This window comes from Urocampus carinirostris, chromosome 3 (genome assembly GCF_059441175.1).
Source record: "Urocampus carinirostris isolate Australia breed hairy pipefish chromosome 3, RoL_Ucar_1.0, whole genome shotgun sequence".
Classification (NCBI taxonomy): Eukaryota; Metazoa; Chordata; class Actinopteri; order Syngnathiformes; family Syngnathidae; genus Urocampus; species Urocampus carinirostris.
Window position 1 is genome coordinate 36,270,187 of NC_142351.1, and position 22,055 is coordinate 36,292,241.

At 38.4% G+C, this 22,055-nt stretch overlaps 1 protein-coding gene across 10 annotated transcripts in view; it reads right to left on the reverse strand.

Annotated features, from left to right (window-relative positions):
* Positions 1-22,055, reverse strand: part of rerea (arginine-glutamic acid dipeptide (RE) repeats a) — a 206,638-nt gene that overhangs the window by 37,341 nt on the left and 147,242 nt on the right. For all 10 annotated transcript variants that reach the window (XM_088331631.1, XM_088331632.1, XM_088331633.1 and 7 more), the window contains 3 exons: positions 9,120-9,225; positions 6,735-6,831; positions 5,301-5,405 (listed from right to left, as the gene is read on the reverse strand). In XM_088331631.1, the coding sequence (XP_088187757.1) occupies positions 5,301-5,405; positions 6,735-6,831; positions 9,120-9,225 (308 nt within the window). The remainder of the gene's footprint in view (positions 1-5,300; positions 5,406-6,734; positions 6,832-9,119; positions 9,226-22,055) is intronic.

Here is a 22,055-nt window from a genome sequence, read left to right on the forward strand (position 1 = left end):
AAAGAGACCTTAGCCATCTTATCTATTTAATCTAAATCTATTCATCTATCTGATCCATACATCTAATCTATTGCATCTGCCTAACCTCAACTACATTAGAAATCCTGATTTGTGTGTGTGCAGGTGTGTTTGTATGAGGCTAATGGGCTCCAAAACTGCTGAACAGATTTTTGTGAAAGTTTACACAAAGAGTAAACAAGTAAACAAGAGTCTATAGCTGGGTTTCGTGTCAAGGCACTCAATAAATACAAACAAAGACGATAAACATCTGCTTTCATGTACTAGTAGAGGTGGGGCTGCATTTGATTCCTTGGTGCTCCATAGTGGCTCCCTGGGATTTTCTCAACAAAATACAGTACCAAAAACCCTGCCCAAGTAAAGCACTGGGCCAGACAACACTGGGTAATTGTGCTTGTTAAAAATGTACAAAAAAATAAAAAAAACACTTCTGAACAAAAACAAAAAATGTGGAAAAAAAGAGTAAAATATGTTGCATTAAAAATTTAGAGGTGAAATAAATCAAACTAAATAAAAATGATCACTTAAAAGCTATGTTAAACAGGTCTTCAGATTTTCCTTTGTTGGTGAAAACTAAAGGTGGTCCGATTATCGGCACCGATATTTGGGAATTGGTCGGATATCGGTATTGGCATTTTTTTTTCGCAAAAGAAACGTAACATCATTATTGCCATTATCAGACGCGCCAATTATTAAGCTCAACACAGAGCAACAGCCGAGCCAAGCTTTTCTCTTCCTTTCCTGCCTTCTGTCTCAGATGTAAACCCACCCCACACCTTCTGAATGGACAAGCAACAAGGGGCAGAGCCACTACAGCAGGAAGCTGTCCTCACACTGCACTGTCCGCAGTCACAGACTGGTGCAAAAGTCTGACCTGTTGCAAGTAATTTTCCAATTCGCGAATACTTATCACATTCGCAATCATTTTCTCTCCACCACCCTTGACTAATGACGAGCAGATGTCGTCAACCATCAGCGACCCACACACGGAAGCAGCCAACACCAGTGTTGTGCCCAATTCGGACTTCCCAGCAAAATCTGACTCCCTTTCACTTAAACACGCACTCGGGTTTTTCTTTGCTTCTCAGAGCTGCGCTTCCAATAGAACGAGTGTCGCGATCGTAGTCTGTATATTGTGTGTATTAAGAAACAATGATTGCCATGATTGAAACAAAAAAGCGAACGTTGTGTATATATAAAGAGTTTATTAAGAAATATTTGTGCAAACGTCACAAACACTTAAGGTGACCCAATGTAGTTAAACGCTACAATATTCACAACCCCAACTAGTAGTCCACAAGTAGGCTTTATATAGGATACTATAGTAGCCTTGCTGTAATGCATGTTTATTGTAGTTGTTTCCTGATTGCTGTAAGCAGAGCACCATTGTGAACCTGGTTTTATTAAATTCCCTCTTGCAAAGAAATATCTAAATTTAATTTAAAAACTGACTCCCCTATCTACTGTTTGTAAGACGCGATTCAGAACTATTGTGTTGGGTTGTTTTGGGAGACTACAGAGGAATACCATACTTATTAGTAATGTGAAAGTGAAAAATTTGTCATGTTAGTTGTGATGAAATTCTAATTTACTGTAAAGGTTTTCAGAGAAGGTTTTATTAGATTTTATAATAAATATTTGAAAAACCCATATCGGTCGATCTGTACTGAAAACCATACTTTATATTGCCAAATATGTAATACATAGTAGACTAAAACAGAGGGAAGATAAAGCAAAAAAAAAAGCAAAAATGAAATAAATGAATAAAAAAGGAAAACCAATTTGAAGAAAAAAGGAAAAAGGAAGTAAAAATCTAGGAAGAAACAAAAAATGCAACAAAAAAGAAAAAAGCTAGGAAAACAGAAACAAAAGGAAAAAATACAAAGAGATAAAAAGTAAAAAGCTAGTAAAAGAAGAAGAAATGAAAGCAAGAAAAAGAATGTAAAAGCTTGTGAAAAACATATGAAGAAAAAGTTAAAGGAAAACAGGTAAATAGAGTAAAAAGCAAGGAAAAAGGAACAAAAGAAAAAAATATATGCAAAAGACAAGAAAATCTAAGAAAACAGGGAGAAAAAGAAAAGTCAGTATATTACGATAATAATGTAATATTATACCAAAGATGAATTAATTATTATTTTAAATCTATCATTATACTCAATTATAATAGCATTTATTTTTGCACTCCACAGAAAACTTTTCCTTATACAAACTTTTTTGTACTAAGCAACTTTAAAGTCAAGAAACTCAATCTCTGAAAAAAACGAAATTGCTGACATATATATATATATATATATATATATATATATATATATATATATATATATATTAACAGATCTACAAAATTACGTACATATGTATATATCTTTGTGTGTTTGTAAAATACAAAACAATTTAACATTTTACATAGTGATCAAATTTGAAGTTAACAACATGGAATCCATTGAAAAAGTGTAGACCAAGCACAACAGAAAAAAGCATCTAGAAGAGAACCGACTCTTGATTAGTGGGGAACGACAGGAGCCAGCTTAAAGAGCCGTTTCGTACACGGACGACACGTCACTAAATTGTAAGGCTGCTGAAGCGCTGCTCGAAATATCAAGCACATGAAGCGAAGGAGGGGGAGAGGACCCAAAAGAGGAAGCAATTTTATTGGGCAGTAATACTCTATGACCACCGAGTAACACCTCTGAATTAGTTGCAAAGAGGATCCAGCAGATGGGGCCACTTTTCTCAGGGAACAAAGGACTTTTCGGAAAAAGCCCTGCTTCCCTGGGCAGACACTTAGGGGTCCGACATATTACTGTAGCGGTCCCCAACCGATTTAATGTTTGACAATATTATTGCAGCCCAGCCCAACAAAGACATTAGTTATAAAAACAATAACAACAACAATAATAGTATTAAGCCGAAATCCACTGTGTAATCACTAGACCCTAGGGATATGGATGACAGAGGAAAAGGCATTAGATTCTATCTAATCATGACACTTTTTTCACTCCCTGGCCCATATTGTTGAATATGTGGGGTTACAATTAAGATCATTTATTGACAACGTAAACTATGAACAAAACACCCCCCAAAAATCGACAATGTGAATTTACATTGTAATTTACATTCAAATTAGTTAATAGTTTATGTAAATCACAGGCAGATGTTTTAATGGTTGGCTGAGCCTTTTTAAACCTTACTTCCAATAAGTACAATCTCCTAATAACTAATAAAAACAAAGAAACAAAATAAGTTTCCATTTTAAAAAAAGCATTACATTGAAATTTACATTGAAACATCAAAATAAAATTTACAATCAGAGATTATGTTAAAAATAAACTATTTCAATTATAGCCTCACTTATTCAACTACGTGGTAGGGTGAATAAAAATAGAGTGATGAGATAAAATTGAATAAGTTTTCCAATGTCACCACTGCGTTTCACATTTGATTCCTGTTCCATCCATCCGTTTTCTGTGCCGCTTATCTTCACTAGGAGGTGCAGGAGCCCATCCTAGCTATCTTCAGGGAGTGGGCAGGGGACAGAATTGAACCCTGGACCTCTGCACTGTGGGGCTGCGCGCTAACCACCCAACCGCCTTTGCATCAAATGTTGTGCAAATGTGGTCAGCAATATTTTTCGACTGATCAATCATTGCTCAAATACAATAATGTACTATCGTAAAACCTCGTGTACATCGCACACGCAAAACCTTGAGTTATTTTTTTGCTAAAATAAAGAAAAAGCACGTTTCATACAAAATAGGTAATTCTCAAAATAATAGTTGAAGTATGAATAATAATAATAATAAAATAAACATTTTTATTTCTTCCTGTGCGGCCTGGTACTATACGACCCACATCTCGGTATCGGTCTGTGGCCCGGTGGTTGCTGACCACTGTCTTACAGGACGCTAACCTGAGCATTTGAGTTACAGTAGGGTTTTTTTTTTCGCAAAAGAAACGTAACATCATTAAGTTTAAGGTAAAATTATCAATATAATGCAGTGTTAAGATATACACTTTGGCTTCACCCTATTTCTCTTGGGCACATGTTTAAGTACTGTATTGTTCAGCTGTTTGTGTGCAAATAAACACATTGGAGACTTTGCTTAAAAATTAGAGAGTTTACAGGAGACCAATCAAAGGTTAAAAAAGACAGTAAAGTTACAGTAATTAGATCAGTGACAATAATAAACAAGGACGTTATCAATGATGCACAAATATATAAAATACATGGATTGATCAATGACGCAGGCAGGTTTACAGCAATATCTACTTGCTCAATTTCTAATGAAAATTGTTCCCTTGGCTCCAGGAATTGTGTCAAGAATCAGGGGACTAAGATGTCAAGCCAGCGGGAGATGCTTGTTGATATATAAGACAAAGGCTTGTGAGTCAGAAGCTGCAAGTGGCAGAAGGTATGAGCCTGAATTATGGACAGGATTCAACAACAAGCACTTGCAAAATCCAGCCGGTGAAGGGAAATAGCAGTGTACCAGAGCTACAAGTACACCCTGATGAGTTATATATTTTTGCATGGTTTAAAAGGAATATCCTTTCAGATTAATTACCATTTCACTACAAAATGGGGCCAAGCAATAAATACTTTCACTTGCACACAGTGTTTGAGTGCACCTGTTTTTATCAATCTAGGGGGGATGGCCATATTACCTTACAACTTGTTGACTGAAAATGGCAGCATGATGCTGAAAAGCTTTTCCTGTGAGCGTCACAACTAAACTCAGAAAAAGGGAAAGGCAACACAGTTGTTTCAAGAGCTTTTAGGCTCTTTGATATAAAGTCTTGCAATTCAAATTTAGGAGAGGGTAATCCGATATCAGATTAATATTAAGGCCCACAGATTACAACAGTGACAGTGCCCGAGACTAAAATAAATAATACTGGTTAAAATCACCACTTTTAAAATTAACAGTAAATATAAATTGTGGACATGTGCAGGCAACTAGATATTGATTTTTTTAATAATATGGGTCTAAACTTTGACATCTTTTTTTTCTCACACCAATCTCAATGGATACATTTTTAACATATTTTGTTGACAGCCTGATAATATAGAAAAAAATAATTATTTTAAGAAAATTGATCCAATACCGACGCAATCTTTTGTTGTATAATTAATTATAGGCTGTATTTAAAAAACAAAAACATAATATGATTTGTTTTCTGTCCTGTTAGAATTCTGAACAAAAGAAAGAAAAAAAAGAAAACACATTGCATAAAATGAAGCCTTTTCACATGGGAAATCTGCTGTTGTATGATGAGCTCCTCACCTGGTTTCTGGGTTATATCCAAGGATATAGAAAAAGGAGTCAATGCGGGCTTTGAACTCCTTGGCGGCAAAAATGTCAGAGAAATGTGAAATGTTGCACTTCCCCCTGTGAAAGAGAAGACAAATATAATCAGAACTCAGTCCAGTGGATGCTGCCATTTGGAAGGTGTCAATTCAGCCAACCCCGGGAAAGCTGATTTCTGCATCTTTTTACCTGTTGAACTACTTTGTGTATTTATGTATAGATTAAACACTTCAAAAATACACATTTTGAATGACCTCCCGGTCCCCTGCACACTTAAACAATGTACAAATAAATAAATAAAGAGTCAACGTGCAAACTGAGCGGACCAAACAATCAGGATACAGATGTCAAGTATATTTTTAAAGGAATAGTTATATTTAAGTCAAGGTCTATATTAACTATTCTTGGGAAGGATGGTACTGTATATAGTTACAATACCTGTATACATTATATACGAAACATGGGGCTTGTTAAATTTGCAGTATAAAGCAGTAAGTGGTGAACCACTGTATGGAATGATTTGGAACACCCCTCCTCTGACCACAAACAACATGGGCACAAATGTGAAGATCATCGGTCTCCAACAGACATCAAAGCATTTGGAGTTTTCATCTTTAGAACGCTTCTGCATTACAGCGTCCCGCTGGAATTCCATCCCGTTTATCTAAAGCATGTAAAAGAAGCGAAATCAAAGGGGCCTCTATGTAGGACAAGTCGCAGCCAATTTGCCTTGAATTTAGCGCTTTCTGGGAGATCCACAGCAATGCTCACAGATGGTTTTGCTTAGGCGAGGAAGGAAGGAAGCAAGAGGGGGATGGATGACTGGACAAGAATGAACACAGAACTTGACTTTTCAAAGCAAGGAATTTATCTCTGCATGAATGCATTACTTTTCCCATTTACCATAAGTGTACATAGCTGAGGTCTCCTGCTTGACCCGCCTTATGTGTGTTTTTCAGTGCAAAACATTTTTCACTTGTTTTCACTTTACCCTCTTCAAAAATCAATTATGTACATATGACCATAAACTGTATGCATGCAATCAATATTTAAATTAGTGCAGAATAGTTTAAATAATTGTGGTTTGAAAAAAACAAAAACACCAGGGTACGTTATTGCTAGTGTCTTATTAATGCAACTGACACTTTTTGTGGTTTTGCGCTTCATACTTTTCTGAGAAACATTAAATCTTCAGATTTGCCGTTTTATGTTTAGTGACAGTGCCTGTTGCTTTTTCTTGGAGGCGATCACTGAATCACATGATGTTGGATCTTGGAAGTTATGTCAAGTTCAAAATGTTATCGAGAGTTTGTTTGGAATCACAGTGGCGGCATTCTCACATTCTTACGGCACAGATAACATTGAATATGTGAGGGCAGCAATCATAGCTAGATTTGAGAGTGTTTGTACCTGAGAGCAGCAGCATGATAAGTGTCCACATAATCAGAGATGAAGAGCTCTCTACTCCTGACTACTGGGTCTGTGATAACCAGATCACGTCCGGAGTCTGCAAAACAAAAGAGTGAGGAAAGTTGCCTGTTATGCAGCAAGAGGAAAAAATATCACACTTATAAAATAAAAATTGTTGGATTCCATCAATTACATGATGTCACTTAATTAAAAAAAAAAAAGCAAGCAGTGTCCCTTCAGATAGGTCAGTCGGTTTATCTATTCAACTTAAATGACCTTCGGACAATACATTGATGAATAAGCAGACCCGTTGTGTAGGAATGCTCTTAGGTGGATTTTTTTTTTATCTGTCAGAATTATCGTGTGTTTTGGAATAAATATTTTACACGGTTGGATTCACTGGGCTTTCGTGGATGTAGCCACACCATATTTGCAGGGAATCGTAGAGCTAACTCGCAGGAGGCATTACAGTATAGGTGAGCAATATCGGCTATTTTGTTCCAGAATGATCTTGATGTTACTGTCATGAGTATATTTTGAAATGGTCATATCTTTAATCCCAAGAGTTTAAACTTTCCAATTATTTGTGGCATGACCTATTTCAGTGAATGGTGACATTGTAAAGACACAACTTTTTTTTATCACGGTGCTGACGGCCCACTGCAGAACGACAAGGGGTTAAAAGAATCCAATATCAAAGGGCACTGTTAGACGAAACATGCCGACTACAAAAGCCGAGTGGAAATGAACGATGTGAAAAGGTTAAGCAAATGGAAGCTGTTTTAACAGCACAGCAGCACTATTTAACGAGACCCTCCGGGTCAAATGAAAATGCTACAAAGGCGAGCTACGAAGTTGTGACATTGATCGCCAAGCACTGCAAACCTTTCACGGAGGCTGAATTTATTAAAGACTGTTCAAAGATCATACAATTTCAGTTTACCAACTATGGCGCGCTTTATGAAAAGTTTCTGATTATAATTCTGAGTCATTGCTGCAAGGATGCCCCGCAAATGCGAGAATGCCACTTTGATATTTCAACCATGTGCTAGTTAAAAACATGCATTTTGAATTCTAAAATTAAGAACTTCATCCGAATCCTTGTTGTGACCCTGTTGAGCTCCAACCATGTTTGTTTATGCATATGGCCCCGGTTCTAGGCTCTGACACTATATATTTAGATGTGTCTGCATTCTAGAAGGTAAACCGAGAACAGCTCAGTCATCAAGGCGCCACTCAGAGGAAGTGTCAACAGGTGAGCGGCTTGTAAAAAGGTGTACACAGTAGCCCGATTTAAAAAATACTTTAAATAGAAACATGAAGAAGGGTGATGCTTATGAGCAATGTAACCTACATTAAAACTGCTAATGCAATTTAAATAGGGTCAAAGAGGGGGTATTTTGCTTTTTTGTTTGAGAAATTAAAAACATGAACCAAACCACACATTTATGACGGAATTACAAGAAATTTCCAATTCCATCACTTCAAAATGATCAGCAGTGAAACACAGTTCAGATTGATGGAATTTCATTGACAACAAATAAAGAAGCGAATTTTGAACTTTAGTTCATCACTGGCAAAATCTTTGATAAATAAAAAGCGGTACACATCTTCTCCATTTATAAATTACATTTAACTTTCCCCTTTACCCCCTGACCAATTCCACCTGCACTCTGCAAAGCACAAAATAGCCTACACGCAGGTTTCACAGAAACAATCTCCTATGGCAATTATTATTAACTCAAGACCTTCTGCCCATATCTTAGACTTAATTCCAAAATATTGCGCTCAAAGATGATTTATGTAAATAATTTGATAAGAATCACATTGTGTAATGGATGTTGCACTTTTTAGACCTTTTGAAGGAAAAACCTGGAGTAATCCCTAGTAACTGTAATTTATGCACATAAATAGGGATTCATGGATTCCCTTGATAAGTCCATATTTTTTCCCATACTAAATATATTTTACTTAAGTTATTATATAAATTAAAATAAATACCCATTCATCACAAAAAACATGTATTATCGATTTTGTGTGTCTAAAACATCTATTTTGTTTCAGATCTTGAAAATAAGGATGTTTTTCTTCTGCTCCTGGTGAAGAAGGGGACAGTGAGATGAGTGCTGTTAAGTGTGTGTATGCTCAAGGGCACATAGCACTGCAGGTTATTAACACTTGGCCAGCACTGCTGTGAGGCCTGGAGGACCGTTACCAGGGGAACAGTGTGGCACTACTGAATGAGCTCCTTTGCCAAAGACACCAGGCCTTTGCTTCAGTTTGAAATGCGAGTTACAGTTGCTTTCTATAGCTCTTACACATCTGTAGGAAAAAATTATATGCGCTTTGGCAAAGAGACACTTGGGGACCACTGTGCAGGCTCACCATTCTCATTGTTGCGATCCTGGACCAGGTGCTGGTAGACAGAATCGGGCACTTCTGATTGGCGGTAGTACCATTTCACATTCATCAGCAGATGGTCCCGTTTACTCTGCAACAAAAAAAGAGAGACATTCTGTTTAAGTACATTACTGCAAACTAGGCCTCTGCCAACATTGAAGTATATCATTGAGTTAGAGTCACACAGACTGACGACAATGTAAAAAACAGTAGGTTGTAAAATGCGAGTCTCAAGTAAGTAGGGTTTAGATTTTTAGATTTATGCTCAACAGACTGCCATTAACCGGTCTTGAAATAAACTGCAGGTTTCAAGAGGCCCGTGCTGTCATTCCTTAAATGGGCAGCAGGTGGAGGCACAACGGAGGGAAGATAGCCTCACATTCATGGCCAGTCAAAGAGAAAGGGGGAGTTTGGTACAAAAAAATAGAAGAGGATTACAAGGGATAAAATACTGTTTTCATGTCATTTTTTTTTTTTTCATTGTACCTTCACATAAATTCAATCTGACAGAACATTTACATAGACATTTAGTATATATGACTATTTTGCATGAATGAATAACAATCACTAACCTGTCAATAAAGTTAGGAAAATGAAAAGATTGAAACACATATCCACTTCCACCCTTTCCATATGCACAGGAACATGAGGTCAGAGTTAAGATATTTCAAGTACATTGTACAGTTGTGTCGCAGGGGAGAAGGCTGAGCCAAGCAAATCCCCCTCAAGCCCACCTCTGCTTTTCCCATCCTGCTCTCACTGCCTCCTTTCCATCTTAATCGTTTTCATACCATCCTCCACTCCTTTTTTCCACCCCAACCTTGAGCAATGTAAAGGAAGTGATCCTGGACGTGTTAAACAGGAGCTGATATGCACTAAATCAGCTGCATTGACTCAGTATTCACACAATAAGCACACCCTTGGACTCGACAGAACGCTACACTAATGATGTTAGACAGAACCTCAGCTAAGTAAAATAAAAAAATCTGACGCCATGGCCCTCCTCCCCCAATCAGCAGTTTGCCCACCCTCCTGATCTCTTCATTGTTTATCGACTTTATAGGCATGATTGCTTTTGGACATTTGAACGGGAGAAAAACAAACGGGTACCTCGCGGTTATACATAATTAATACTTCAAGAACACTTCACAGGCTACCAGTGTGCTGCCTTAAGATTGTCTTTTCTGCCTGAAAAAGCACAAGATGTTATATAGGGCCTGTGGATACACAAACAGAAGTGCACATTGAAATCACTTATTTTATGAAGTACCGTATTTTCCGCACTACAAGGCGCACCCAAAAGCCTTTATTTTTTTCAAAAGCTGACCATGCGCCTTATTATACAGTGCGCCTTATTTATGGATCAATATTAAATCGCAAAGTTTTCCAACTAACTTGCACCCGCCGACTAGATTTTCCCCGAACGCCAAGTAGTACGCGGTGTATGCTGGGATTTATTTACCGGCGTTTCATTGGCTAACCAATGTGTCAATCAACATTTGAATCGATCACTATTGGCTTAAGTTATTCGGAGGTCAAGGGGCGGATCCTTTTTATCATTTTCAGGCTGGCATTGGCTTAAACGGCAAAACAAAGCCTGTTATTGGCCGAAAAAGATGCGTCAATCATCAGTTGAATCGATCACTATTGGCTAAAGTTATTCGGAGGTCAAGGGGCGGATCCTTTTTATCATTTACAGGTTGGCATTGGCTTAAACGACAAAACAAAGCCTGCAATTGGCCGAAAAAGATGAATGTGTATAGCACGTGGCTGACGGCATACAGAAAGCATTTTTTTCTATTCTGTATTTGTAAATATTTTATTCTCCTGGATTTACTACCCTCACGGATATAAGAGGACATTGGCTGCACATTATTATGAACACAACGACTTCGGTGAGCTACTCCAGGTTTTATATTGTCCCTGTATCTTGTTTCAGACTGAACTCGATGTTTCTGTGATAAGCGGTGCAGATAATGGATGGAATGGAGAGTCTATTTTTAAATTAAACTCAATTCCAAGTGTTTATTGTCATATGCACAGTAAAGTTGCGAGCGAAAAAGAAAATAGAAACTAAGGAATGGTTGAAATTTCTTGAATCCCAAGACTTTAACCTTCAGAATGATGGAACGATGCATTTGAGTGACATCGTACGGACACCGCATCCGCACGTGTTCTCGACACGTATTTGCGTCTTTGCAAGCTTTGGGAATGTTAAGGGGGTAATAAGTTGGACTGAACTATCTGACTGTTTTGTCGACGTTCCCATTGTAGCGCCTTATAATCCGGTGCGCCTTATGTATGTCAAGAATAGGACCAAAAACTATTTTTTCGAGTGCACCCTATAACCCGGTGCGCCTTATAGTGCGGAAAATACGGTACATTGCACAAAGGTAGTGTTTTCCCAGGCTATAAAATGACCAAAATTGATGTGCCTGATCTCTTCAATGTTTATTGGCATTACAGGCGTGATTGCTTTTGGACATTTGAACAAGAGAAAAACAAGCAACTATCTCGTGGTTATACATAATTATTAGTTCAGAAACACTTAAAAGGCTACCAGTGTGCTGCCTTAAGATGCTAATTTCTGCCTGAAAAAGCACAACATATTATATAGCGCCTGCTGATATCCAAACAAAGGTGCACATTGAAATAACCTATTTGAAGAAGTACATTGCAGAAGGGTAGTGCTTTCCCAAGCTATAAAATGTCCAAAATGGATGTGCCTGTGTAGAGCATATTGCGATTTGGAAGCTCAAATATGCGTTAAGCCCTCTCAACCAAAAGTGGGGAAAAGAGGAAGAGGGAGTGTCACATATGGAGTGGATGTGGGGGAGAAGGATTGCTTTAAATGATCACAATAGCTATGAAATATTGCGTGCAGCTAAAAACACGCAGGGTAAATTAAAGAGTTTGTTGAACGGATTAGAGCCTGGATAAACAGTGCTTAAATTATCCTGCATTGGATGAACACGCCTCCTAGGAGACTCTGTGGCAAATCAAAGTCATGGACAATGGCAGCCATCTTGATATGTTGTGCCAGGGGCTACACAAGGTGTTGCCCTGGTATTCGTGAGCTCTCAAGGCCAGGAAGTCTGCTCACAAGCCTGAGATGCAGAAATGAAAAAGGTACTTTGTCTGTACCCACTTACTGAAAGTCTCCGGAGTACAAAGTTAGCACTTCAATGAGTGTAGAGATATAAAATTGAGGGTCATGCATTGGGCTTGAGCACAATGGCACCTCCCATCTCATTCCCTGGCTCAGTTTGGCCTGTGGCATTCTTTACCAGACTCAGAATCCCAGAAAAGGAGAACGGATCGCAAGACACAAGCAATACTTTGGAAAAATTACCTATCAAACAAATACAGAGTTTATTTTTTTGAATAGAGTAATTAATAATAGCTTTCATTCCAATAGTAACAAGAAAGACATTATGCAAGTCAGTTAATTCTTCCTTTCGCTGCCTTCAGGCGCCCGGCCCCTTGAATCCATTATGGGTGAGCGATTCTCTTTGTGCTGTTGCATGCATGTTCAGTCACCTCTACAGCTGGGGCCTCCGTATACACACGCCACAGTGAAAAGCAAAAATGAAATGATGAAAATACACATGTGCTATTTAAGCAAATAAATGGTGGGGGCGAGAGAGGCACTATAAAAGGTGCTGGATTATAAGCCGCACCCACAAGGATTCTCTTTTGTGAAACATGTTTTCATATATAAGGCGCACTGGATTAAAAGGCGCATGAAATTAAAACTACAATAAGAGCTAGGGTTTTGTAAAAAAGAAATATATACATTAAAATAATTAACTTCATAGAACATAAAATAACGTTATGACATCTTGTTTCACGACTAATATTAGTTCTAGGAACAGACAATTAACATGTTAACCACAAGAGGGAACTCAAAGGCCACTATGTTTCTCAAAGGCAGAACAGGTACTGTGTGTATTATTTAACAACATCTAAAACAAAATTACGTCATTTTACAAAAAACTTTGGCATAAACAAAAACATTTTATTAATGTAATAACAATATGTTTCATACTTTCAAACAATTAATGTCCGAAGCACCAATACGATTTGCAATAAGGCTGACACTGCTATCGGTGAGTGTGTGTGTGTGAATGGATAAGTATGAGGCTTTGGGAGGTCTTCATTGACTTGAAAAGCACTATATAAATTACATTTAATTGCAAATATACATTTCCAATTTAACCACCACATTTTCCTGTATAAGGCGCACTGGGTTATAAGGCACATTTTGAAATTTCTGGCCAATTTGGGGTTTTTAAGAGCGTCTTATGGTCCAGAAAATAAGTAATTCCATGTTTCTCATCAGGACAGGCTGAAATCAATAAAGTGATTTTCAAGGGAAGGCAAGCCTAAAGGGTTATACATTTCCTCCTAGGTTTTTATTTAACATTTGTTTATGTCAGACTTTACAATCAAGTTTTTGCTGAGCAAGCAAACTACAAAAACTAAGAAAACAAGCTGTGACCTGCAAACACCGTGCCCTTCTATTTTCGCTCCGCTTTGTAACAAAAGAGCTCTGCTTTTAAACAAAACCAGACCCTCTTGCTCCCACACGCCAGGCTCCCGGTGCACCTCATTAACAGGAAACCTCTGTTTATTTTCTCTGCTTTTCAAACACTCTTTTTCCTTTGCTAACTCTGTTAGCGACCCCGCTCGTTGTCCTCTACTGGTGACATCAGCAAGCAGGATCTATGACTTCCTTTAGGAGCTGGCGGCCAGGAAGGAAAGAGGGATCTGCAAAACATGCAGACAAACGAACAGCAGGCGCTAAGCGCTAGCGAGGAATGTTGAGCTTGGCTAGGCTTGGCTAGCAGGCTGCTGTGCTAACAGCTTGGTTAGCCAGCACCCCCGGGGGGCAAATGCGGGCCAGAGTGCGGTCAATCAGTGCTGGTAGCCGTGTGACATTGACAGGCGGAGGCCCAAAATGGCACAGAGGACAAGCTTTGGTGGGGCGGGTACAAGGGGGGGAAGTGTTTTACCTCCCCTGCCGCAAGGAGAGAGGTAGCACGACTGAAGAACAAAAGGCTGATTGTGGTATTTGGAGGGGAGATCTGGTAAGACTAATCTTCTACTCTAACATAAGATTAGGGGGGTAGGAGAGCTGTTTGGGAGGATCACGCACACACTTACTGGAACACACATATGTAACACCAAAAATGACAGAAATTTGTTTTGTTGTTTCTAGTTTTTCATCTAGCTCTTTTTTCATTTACTTCTTTTTCTGAAGTGAAGAATCGCACAGGGGTGCCATAAACACTTCCATCCGGACGACACACTCCCCCAAACTGTATTTCATTCTTTGAGTATGTGCACATAAATTTGTGAGGCAGATGGGATCTGATGCATTCATACAATCTTCAAAATCTTAATGAATGACAAAGGCACAGGGTTGGGAAGAATTACAGTCTTGCAGTGCACACACATACACACATATGGCAGGCTTTCAGGATAAGCATCACTTTTCTTCTCTCAACCCTGCAGTACACTACGGCAGGCTGAAACTGTGTGTCAGAAGTAAAGAAAGCACCTCTAAATCAGGCTGTCAGAGGCAGCAGCAACAGCAGCAGGATTCCATTCTACTCAAAAGAACACTCCCCCCTACTTTGTATGAGCTTCAGAACATGCACTTGGCCACTGGGACGAAGGACATCCAGGCCCTTAAGCATTCAATGAATTTAATAAACACTAAATAAACACTGATTACAATGTTTGGGATGGGTCAGTGTACTGTCTTTTTTGCCTTTTTAGTAGGGCTGCAACGATTAGTCGCGGTCGACAAAAATCGATAATAGAAATACTCGACAATGAATTCCATTGTCAATTATTGTCGCCAGACACGTATTTCTATTAGAGGCAATAGAGGCCTCTTACATGAATATAATCTCTGCTTAGAGTCGTGCATTCGCATTAGCAACTTTGTTTCGAGCGGTAAAATCAACAATCAGAAATGGCGGCGTCAACACCAACTACACGTATAAAAACATATGTTTTGAATCATTTTAGCCTGGATACGCTGAATAAAATGACGATGTACAGTTTTCCAAACAGACCCTGTGTTTCATACAGTACTCGGCGATGCACTAACATATAAAGAGCACTTCGGACGGTTAAACGAAACAAAGTCCGACTCGCTCCGGTAAGATTCAAGTAACATTCAAGCCAATACAGTTATGATTGTAAATTTTTATACGCGTATATTTTGCTATAAGAGTTATGCCAGATCGTGCCTGAAAAACGTATTCAAAATTACATGAATGCTGTCTGAAGAACAAATGTCAGTTGGTAAAACCTTAAAAATGACAAACGTCAGTTTGATCTAAAGCTATTGAGAATTTTTGAGTAATTTTGTTACAGAATTTGAGGTTGACCACTGAATGTACTCCACAAAATGCACATCATATTAGTTTTATTTACTGTGTTACTGCTATTGAACGACCTGTTCTTGATTTACATGAGAGATGGAAAATTTTTTTTACTTAATTTTAATTCATCATTTGCCTTTCCCTAAAAGATGGACAGGGGCTGATGCATTTATGTCTGTGCCTGATCGGTTTTAGATTCATTTTTATTGTATTTATTATTTTATTATTGAAATCAAGTTCATGCAAAATTTAATAAAATATTACTGATCTTATCATTTGACTAATCGTTTTAATACAATGGTCGTTAATTGCAACCCTACTATGGAGCAAAAATAGCAAATATAGTCGGGGTGTGTGGGAGAAGGGAAGTAGAAAGCTGCAGCTGATGAAGTACCAGCTGTGGTGGAAGAACCTTTGCACCAAACATACACAGAGGCCCCTTTTGCTCAGCAACCCTTTGGCTTGACCTGTTTGGATATCGAATGGGTGAGTTCTGCTTTGAACACACCCTGTCCATCTGTCAGCACAGCTCCACATTAGCTTCAAAGTGGGCATATTTGCTCTGCCCTCTGCTTGTGTGAGTGTGTGTGTGTGTGTGTGTGTGTGCCTTTCACCATCGTTGAATGTGCCAGCATTGTGTTAACAAAATACCTTTTCAAAAACTTTGGGTGTCTAAGGGAAAGTGCAGATAAGAACATTGTCTTTGACTTATAAATACTCCAAAATGGAGATTGAAGTAAAGGAATCAGTCATTGCAGTACGAGGAAAGGAAGAATAACCCCCAAAAATAAGTGAGAAAAGAAACCATGTAAATTAAAAGCAGTATTTAAAAAAAATGTTGGCCAAATTACTTTTACATACTGCCAATCTTTGGTTGAGGATTGAGAGCCTGGTAAAAAAAAAAAAAAGTTACCACGGCTGGATTCCATTACTCATCAACCCCTTATGCCAGGGGGGATCTGACCAGATGGATGATTTAATTCGGCCGGCCATAAATTTATGAGTACCGTATTTTCACGACCATAGGGAGCACCGTGTTAAAAGGCGCAGTCTCGGGAGTTGGTTCCATTTCTGTATTTAACAGATACCTTATTATTGGGCACTGGTGCCCTCTGCTGCGGCCGCCTTACAACACAGACATGCATACAGGTGTACGTATTCTAAAAATTCAGCGGACGCAAAACTGAATTTGATTGTGGTTTATTTAGGTTATTATTACAAAAGAAAACAAACGGATAAAACACAATTTTAAAAATATGGAAAACGGGGTATCAAAAGCCTCCTTTTACAGTTGTGCTTTGTTCGATGATCCACTGCTCGAGTCTTTTCTTAAACTCGGGCCACCTCGTGTTATTTCCGCAGAAGCTCAGCTGAGTTTTCTTTATTTTTATATTTTTTCCCGCTTTCTCCGCTTGCGAATCATTGTTTTATTAATCTTCAATTTTCTCGCGGCTGCTTGATTTTCATGTTCTTCTGTGTGGCAAAGAAATGAACACACCAAGGCAGATAAAAACACGAAAAGCATTCAATGTAGGCAAAGTGACGTTTTGGATTTAACAACTATTTTTGGGAACAACTCTGTTCAGCCTCCAGTAGCACAATGACTTTCAAATTGCTTGATGCGCTACCGAGTTAGCATCCAGGAGTACTTCCACAAACGCGTGTCATGTGTCCTCCTTGTCCACCAGCTCGGTAGCCTAGATGGTAGGGCGCCTGCTCCGAGACTGGGAGGTCGCTGGTTCAAGCCTCGGCCGAGTCATACCTAAGACTGACAACATTGGTACTCATTGCCTCCCTGCTTGGCGCTCGGCATTAAGGGTTGGAACTGGGGGTTTGGTCACCTAATAACTCCCAACACAGCAGTTGGGTCAGTTTGGCTGCATCGGCTCGCTACAGTTTAACTGTACGGGTCAGGTGTATCGACATTTCGTTCTGTGTGCATGGTTACAAAGAATGACAATAAAAGTAAACTCTATTCTATTCTGCGTATCGGGACACTTGTCGCGTTCACACAGGAGACACAAATAAGTCATAGGACAAAGGAAATCACATAATGTCTCATAAAACCAGAGTAAGCTGATCTCAAACCAATATAACAACGAGTCAACAAGTCCTACTTTTATAGTATTCTGGTAGAAACATTTTTGGAGAATGAAGTGTATCCTTGTTTTTGTTGAATCCATGTTACTCTACTATCAGTGAGCCCTGAAATTTGTAAAAAGGCTACTAATCAATGCTAAATAGCCTTTCTGAATAATAAAAATGATGGCATGGTTATTATGCAACTCTCATTGTATTTTAGCTATGTATGTCCTAGTAATCTGGCTTTTTCAAATAGATTTCTGTGATATTCACACTAAATGGCAGGTCTGGCATGATCAAGGATCCTGTCAACACTTGCTTGAATCAAAGAAAGGCCTTTCTATGGCAGCTACTTTCAATTTCAAAAGAGATTTGGGCGTTTCAAAAATGTAACAGGGGCAAAGACTACATCCATGGCAGAAAACAAAGGATGTTGACGATTCAACCATCCCCCTTGAGCATAGGAGAATGGAACACACAAACCCTGAATCCAACATAAACTTTTTTCTTAGACGTCAATAAAAAAACAACCACTCATAACGATGATCATCTTCAGAAGAGCCAGACAAAGCCCTGATGAGTGATTTAGTCCACACACAAAAAGAACAAGGCTATTGACCAAAATGTGGATCCAAGTGAGACTTCAAACGCGAGCTATGTGAGAACAGATGGAGGCAGTTAGGGGAGCTCAAATCTGCTGTTCAGATCATAATACTGACTTTATTTCTCAAGCCCTGCCGCTCAGCCAGACAGAGAGTAACAAGCCTGCCAGAAAACAATGTCATTTTTGCCTACAGCCTTTCATTTAGCAGCTTAAAAGCCAACTTGCTTTGATACCTGCCTTTCTCTATACATGTGTGCGTGCAGCTTGGGATCTTCAATTGAGACCAGAGAAACCAGGTCTCAAGGCAATATAACCACAATAAAGCCCCTTTTCTCTCTCTCTCTCTCTCTGTCTCACACACACACACACACACAAAACAGAAAAAGGAATGCAGACGCTCAAACGTTTTTGTTGTGTCAAGTGCCTCAACCTGTTTGGTTTGCAAGGTTATTGGCCCGAAATCCACTGCTTAATTTTCCCTAATTAGCATAATGGCATAGCCTGAAAAGCTAATGAGACGTCTCACTTGTACTATACTGTCTGGACAAATGAGGTGGGGGAGGGCAAAGCTTCATGTCAGGAGGATATGAATATCAGGCTTTGTGTAGATGTGTTTGGACATAATGGACACTTGCCCGGCTGACTAATCCAAACCTCCGGTGCGTTAGTGTGTGTGTTGAGCCTCCTAGGCAGAGCATGACAGAGAAAGAGTCGTGGGCTGACTGAGTGCAATGGACGGCAAAAATGAGAAGGCTTGCTTAAGCCTGTGCTAATTGACACAGCTCCTACCTAAATTAGCGCTCGGTCATGTTATAAAAACATACTGATCAATTACAGTACATTACACACTAATGACAGGTCTTAAACTGTTCAAATCGCAACAAAGTTCAGTAACGCTGATGATAATAGTGCCACAACATAGCAAATACAATGGAATCGTTAGTTACATGATCTGAGCAAACAAGATGTGTTCTACTGATTGGATATGGGTATTTGTCTAATTCTGTTTATTCCCGGACAGTCATTTTCAAGGCAGGTGCAGGTTTGCTCGATTTCCAAAATAATTTAGAGCCTTTCCAAAGATCTTTCAAGACTCCTACAACATCAAATTCTCTCTTACTAGAAAATAATATTTCTATAGCACTCCTTTACAATTCAGCAATAGAAAACTGTTATACTTGATCCAAGAATAGATATTTGTATTGAATAGGATAGTGACTTTGACACGAATATAGTGCATATAGATAGCATACCACAACTCAAGCAAGAGGCGACAAAATGACACCAAGAAAGATATTGTAGTGGTAAATATGTATTATTCACAGATGTACATTAAAGTAAGGTTCTGTGAATTGTGCTCGTTACTCATTGCATGCCTCAAATTCAAAATCATTGGCTGTTTTTTGCCATAAATAAAAACAGTCATACCATCTTACCAGTTGCCCAAGTGTTCCATTATATTGCAAAACATACTGAGCAAATACGTACTCTGATTGAAACGTGCTGCAACTTGTCCGATTTACATGTAGTAAATGTTTTCTATGACAAGCCTTGTTTCACATCCTTATCGTCTACTCAAAAGATCTAGAGATCTAAATTTATCACAATGAAATCATCCCATCTACATTGATCTGCTAGTAATACCAATTATTTATAAATCTAATTTCGCACACACGCTGGGCAACAGCCACTCTACTACTTCCTGTAGAACGTTTGAATACAAATGTACCAGTAAACAACTTGACTCCAGTTGGTAAATCTAAATGTCCATCATTATCATTTAAATATTTTGGATTTTGGTACTTTGCATATTCAAATGACTAGAGGCCTTTTGTTTTTCTTCTGTCATGTTTTCATATTAAGGAACAAAGCTGAATTAGAGGAGTTGAGTCATACCAAAAATATTTTTGGGTGAAGAGCAACCTTGACAAGGTGATGTTGCCTCAAATTCCACAAGACCGTATTATTCAACAATCAGTTCTACAAAAACAATAGCTGAATGACGAATTAAACTAAAAATCAATCATCTGTATTTTCATGAACATCGTCAAACCTGTGTGACTTCTAAAAGTGGGGGAAATTCTTTTTTCTTTCGTGAGCAAAGCTAATCTTAATATGTCTCATTCATATATGCAATAGGAGTCATGGATGCATAGAGACAAACAGTCAAAGATTTCCCTTTTAAAAGCAAAAACGCCCAGGAGATTTCTGGTGACGCATGGCTGAAAGAAGATGAAGTGAGAGCAAAGGCATGCAATAACAGTTACAAACCAGAAGGAAAGCATTACACACTGCTTGGAGCAGCCCGAGCAGCGTCAATTGTAATGTTTTTTAATCCCAATTTTGCAGATATTCATCTTTATGCCTTTACCACTTATATGGGCATTAGCAATTGGTCTAGCCTATCCGTCAGTCTGTATCAATGACAAAGGTCCTTATCACTAATTTGCCATGTATTGCTAAGCACTAAGCAGAGGTGGCCCATTATGCAAGGATGTGTTGTAAAATATGCAAATAAAATCAAAGCAAATGACCAATCTGCATGCAATAATAACATCAGCAGATGCAAATTTACTAGATACGTGCATGTGTGTGTTCTGAAAGTTATGTCCCTACAGCTGTGGCACACAAAATCCAACAGCTACTCCAGGCAAATGAAATACTGTCGAGTAGTGTAACACACCAAAACACACACACATGCGCACACACACACACACACACACACACACAGAACATTGAGTAGCCTCCTGCTGTGTTTCATCAAGAGATTTATTGTAGACGACCCAGCTGCAATAACAAGGCATGGCTAGTGCTCAAAGGATGTGAACACATGATTCTAAGTCTAGACTGACAAAAAACAGTTGCCTTATTGTCATATGAAAATGGGCCTAAGATTAAAAATACAGAAAAGTGATCTAATAGGGCTGAAACAATTAAATCAAGTGTTTAGTTGACATTATAGAAGTCACATGAGAAGAATGATAACGTTTATTTATACTTTTTAGATAAAACTGCACTAAATAATTGACCTTTTTTTCTAAACACAACAGAGTCCATCAAGATGAATGTGACTTTAAAACTGATCCAGAAAACCTCTGTCAGCTGCCACAAGACTCAACCCCCGCTGAAAGGAAAGGACATCTATTTTTGGACCTCTAACAGGCAAATGGTAAACGGTCTGCATTTATGTAGCGCTTTTGAGGTCAATGAAGACCTCCCAAAGCGCTTTACAATGAATACGGACAAAAAAATGTCCATGGACTGTATAAATTGGACAAAGTATTTACAATGTTTGTCGGGTCCGGTTCTTTGTAATCTCATAGCCCATAACAAAACCTTCTTTTTTTTTTAATGAAAAAAATGTGGACAGCCTATCAATGTGTAAACTCAACTTGCTTGTGTCTGCTCCAGTCAGTTGCTGTTTATAAGTTAAACGTGATAGTTTTTATTTATGGTTGCTGGTTGACATCCAATGTTAGGTAGCTTATGCTGGGTCTCTATTACAGTGCCTGGAGAAACATCAATTTACACAAGATTGTGTCATTATGGGCACATTTATTGGAGTTTGCTTTCAACTTTTACATGGTCTTACCTCAAAGTAAAAAAACGAAAAAATATTAAATAAATAAAAGGTGACTAATTTTGAAAGGTTCTGACACATTTACTAGAATAAAGGACACATGACTTGACATGATCATTTTGGTCAAATTATGAGACCAATTGAGCATTTTAATATAGATTATTATGGTAGACTCATATATACCTCAATTTAAAATACAAATGAACGAACAAAAATAATGAACAAAACAGTAACTCATAAAATAGAAGAAATGTGTG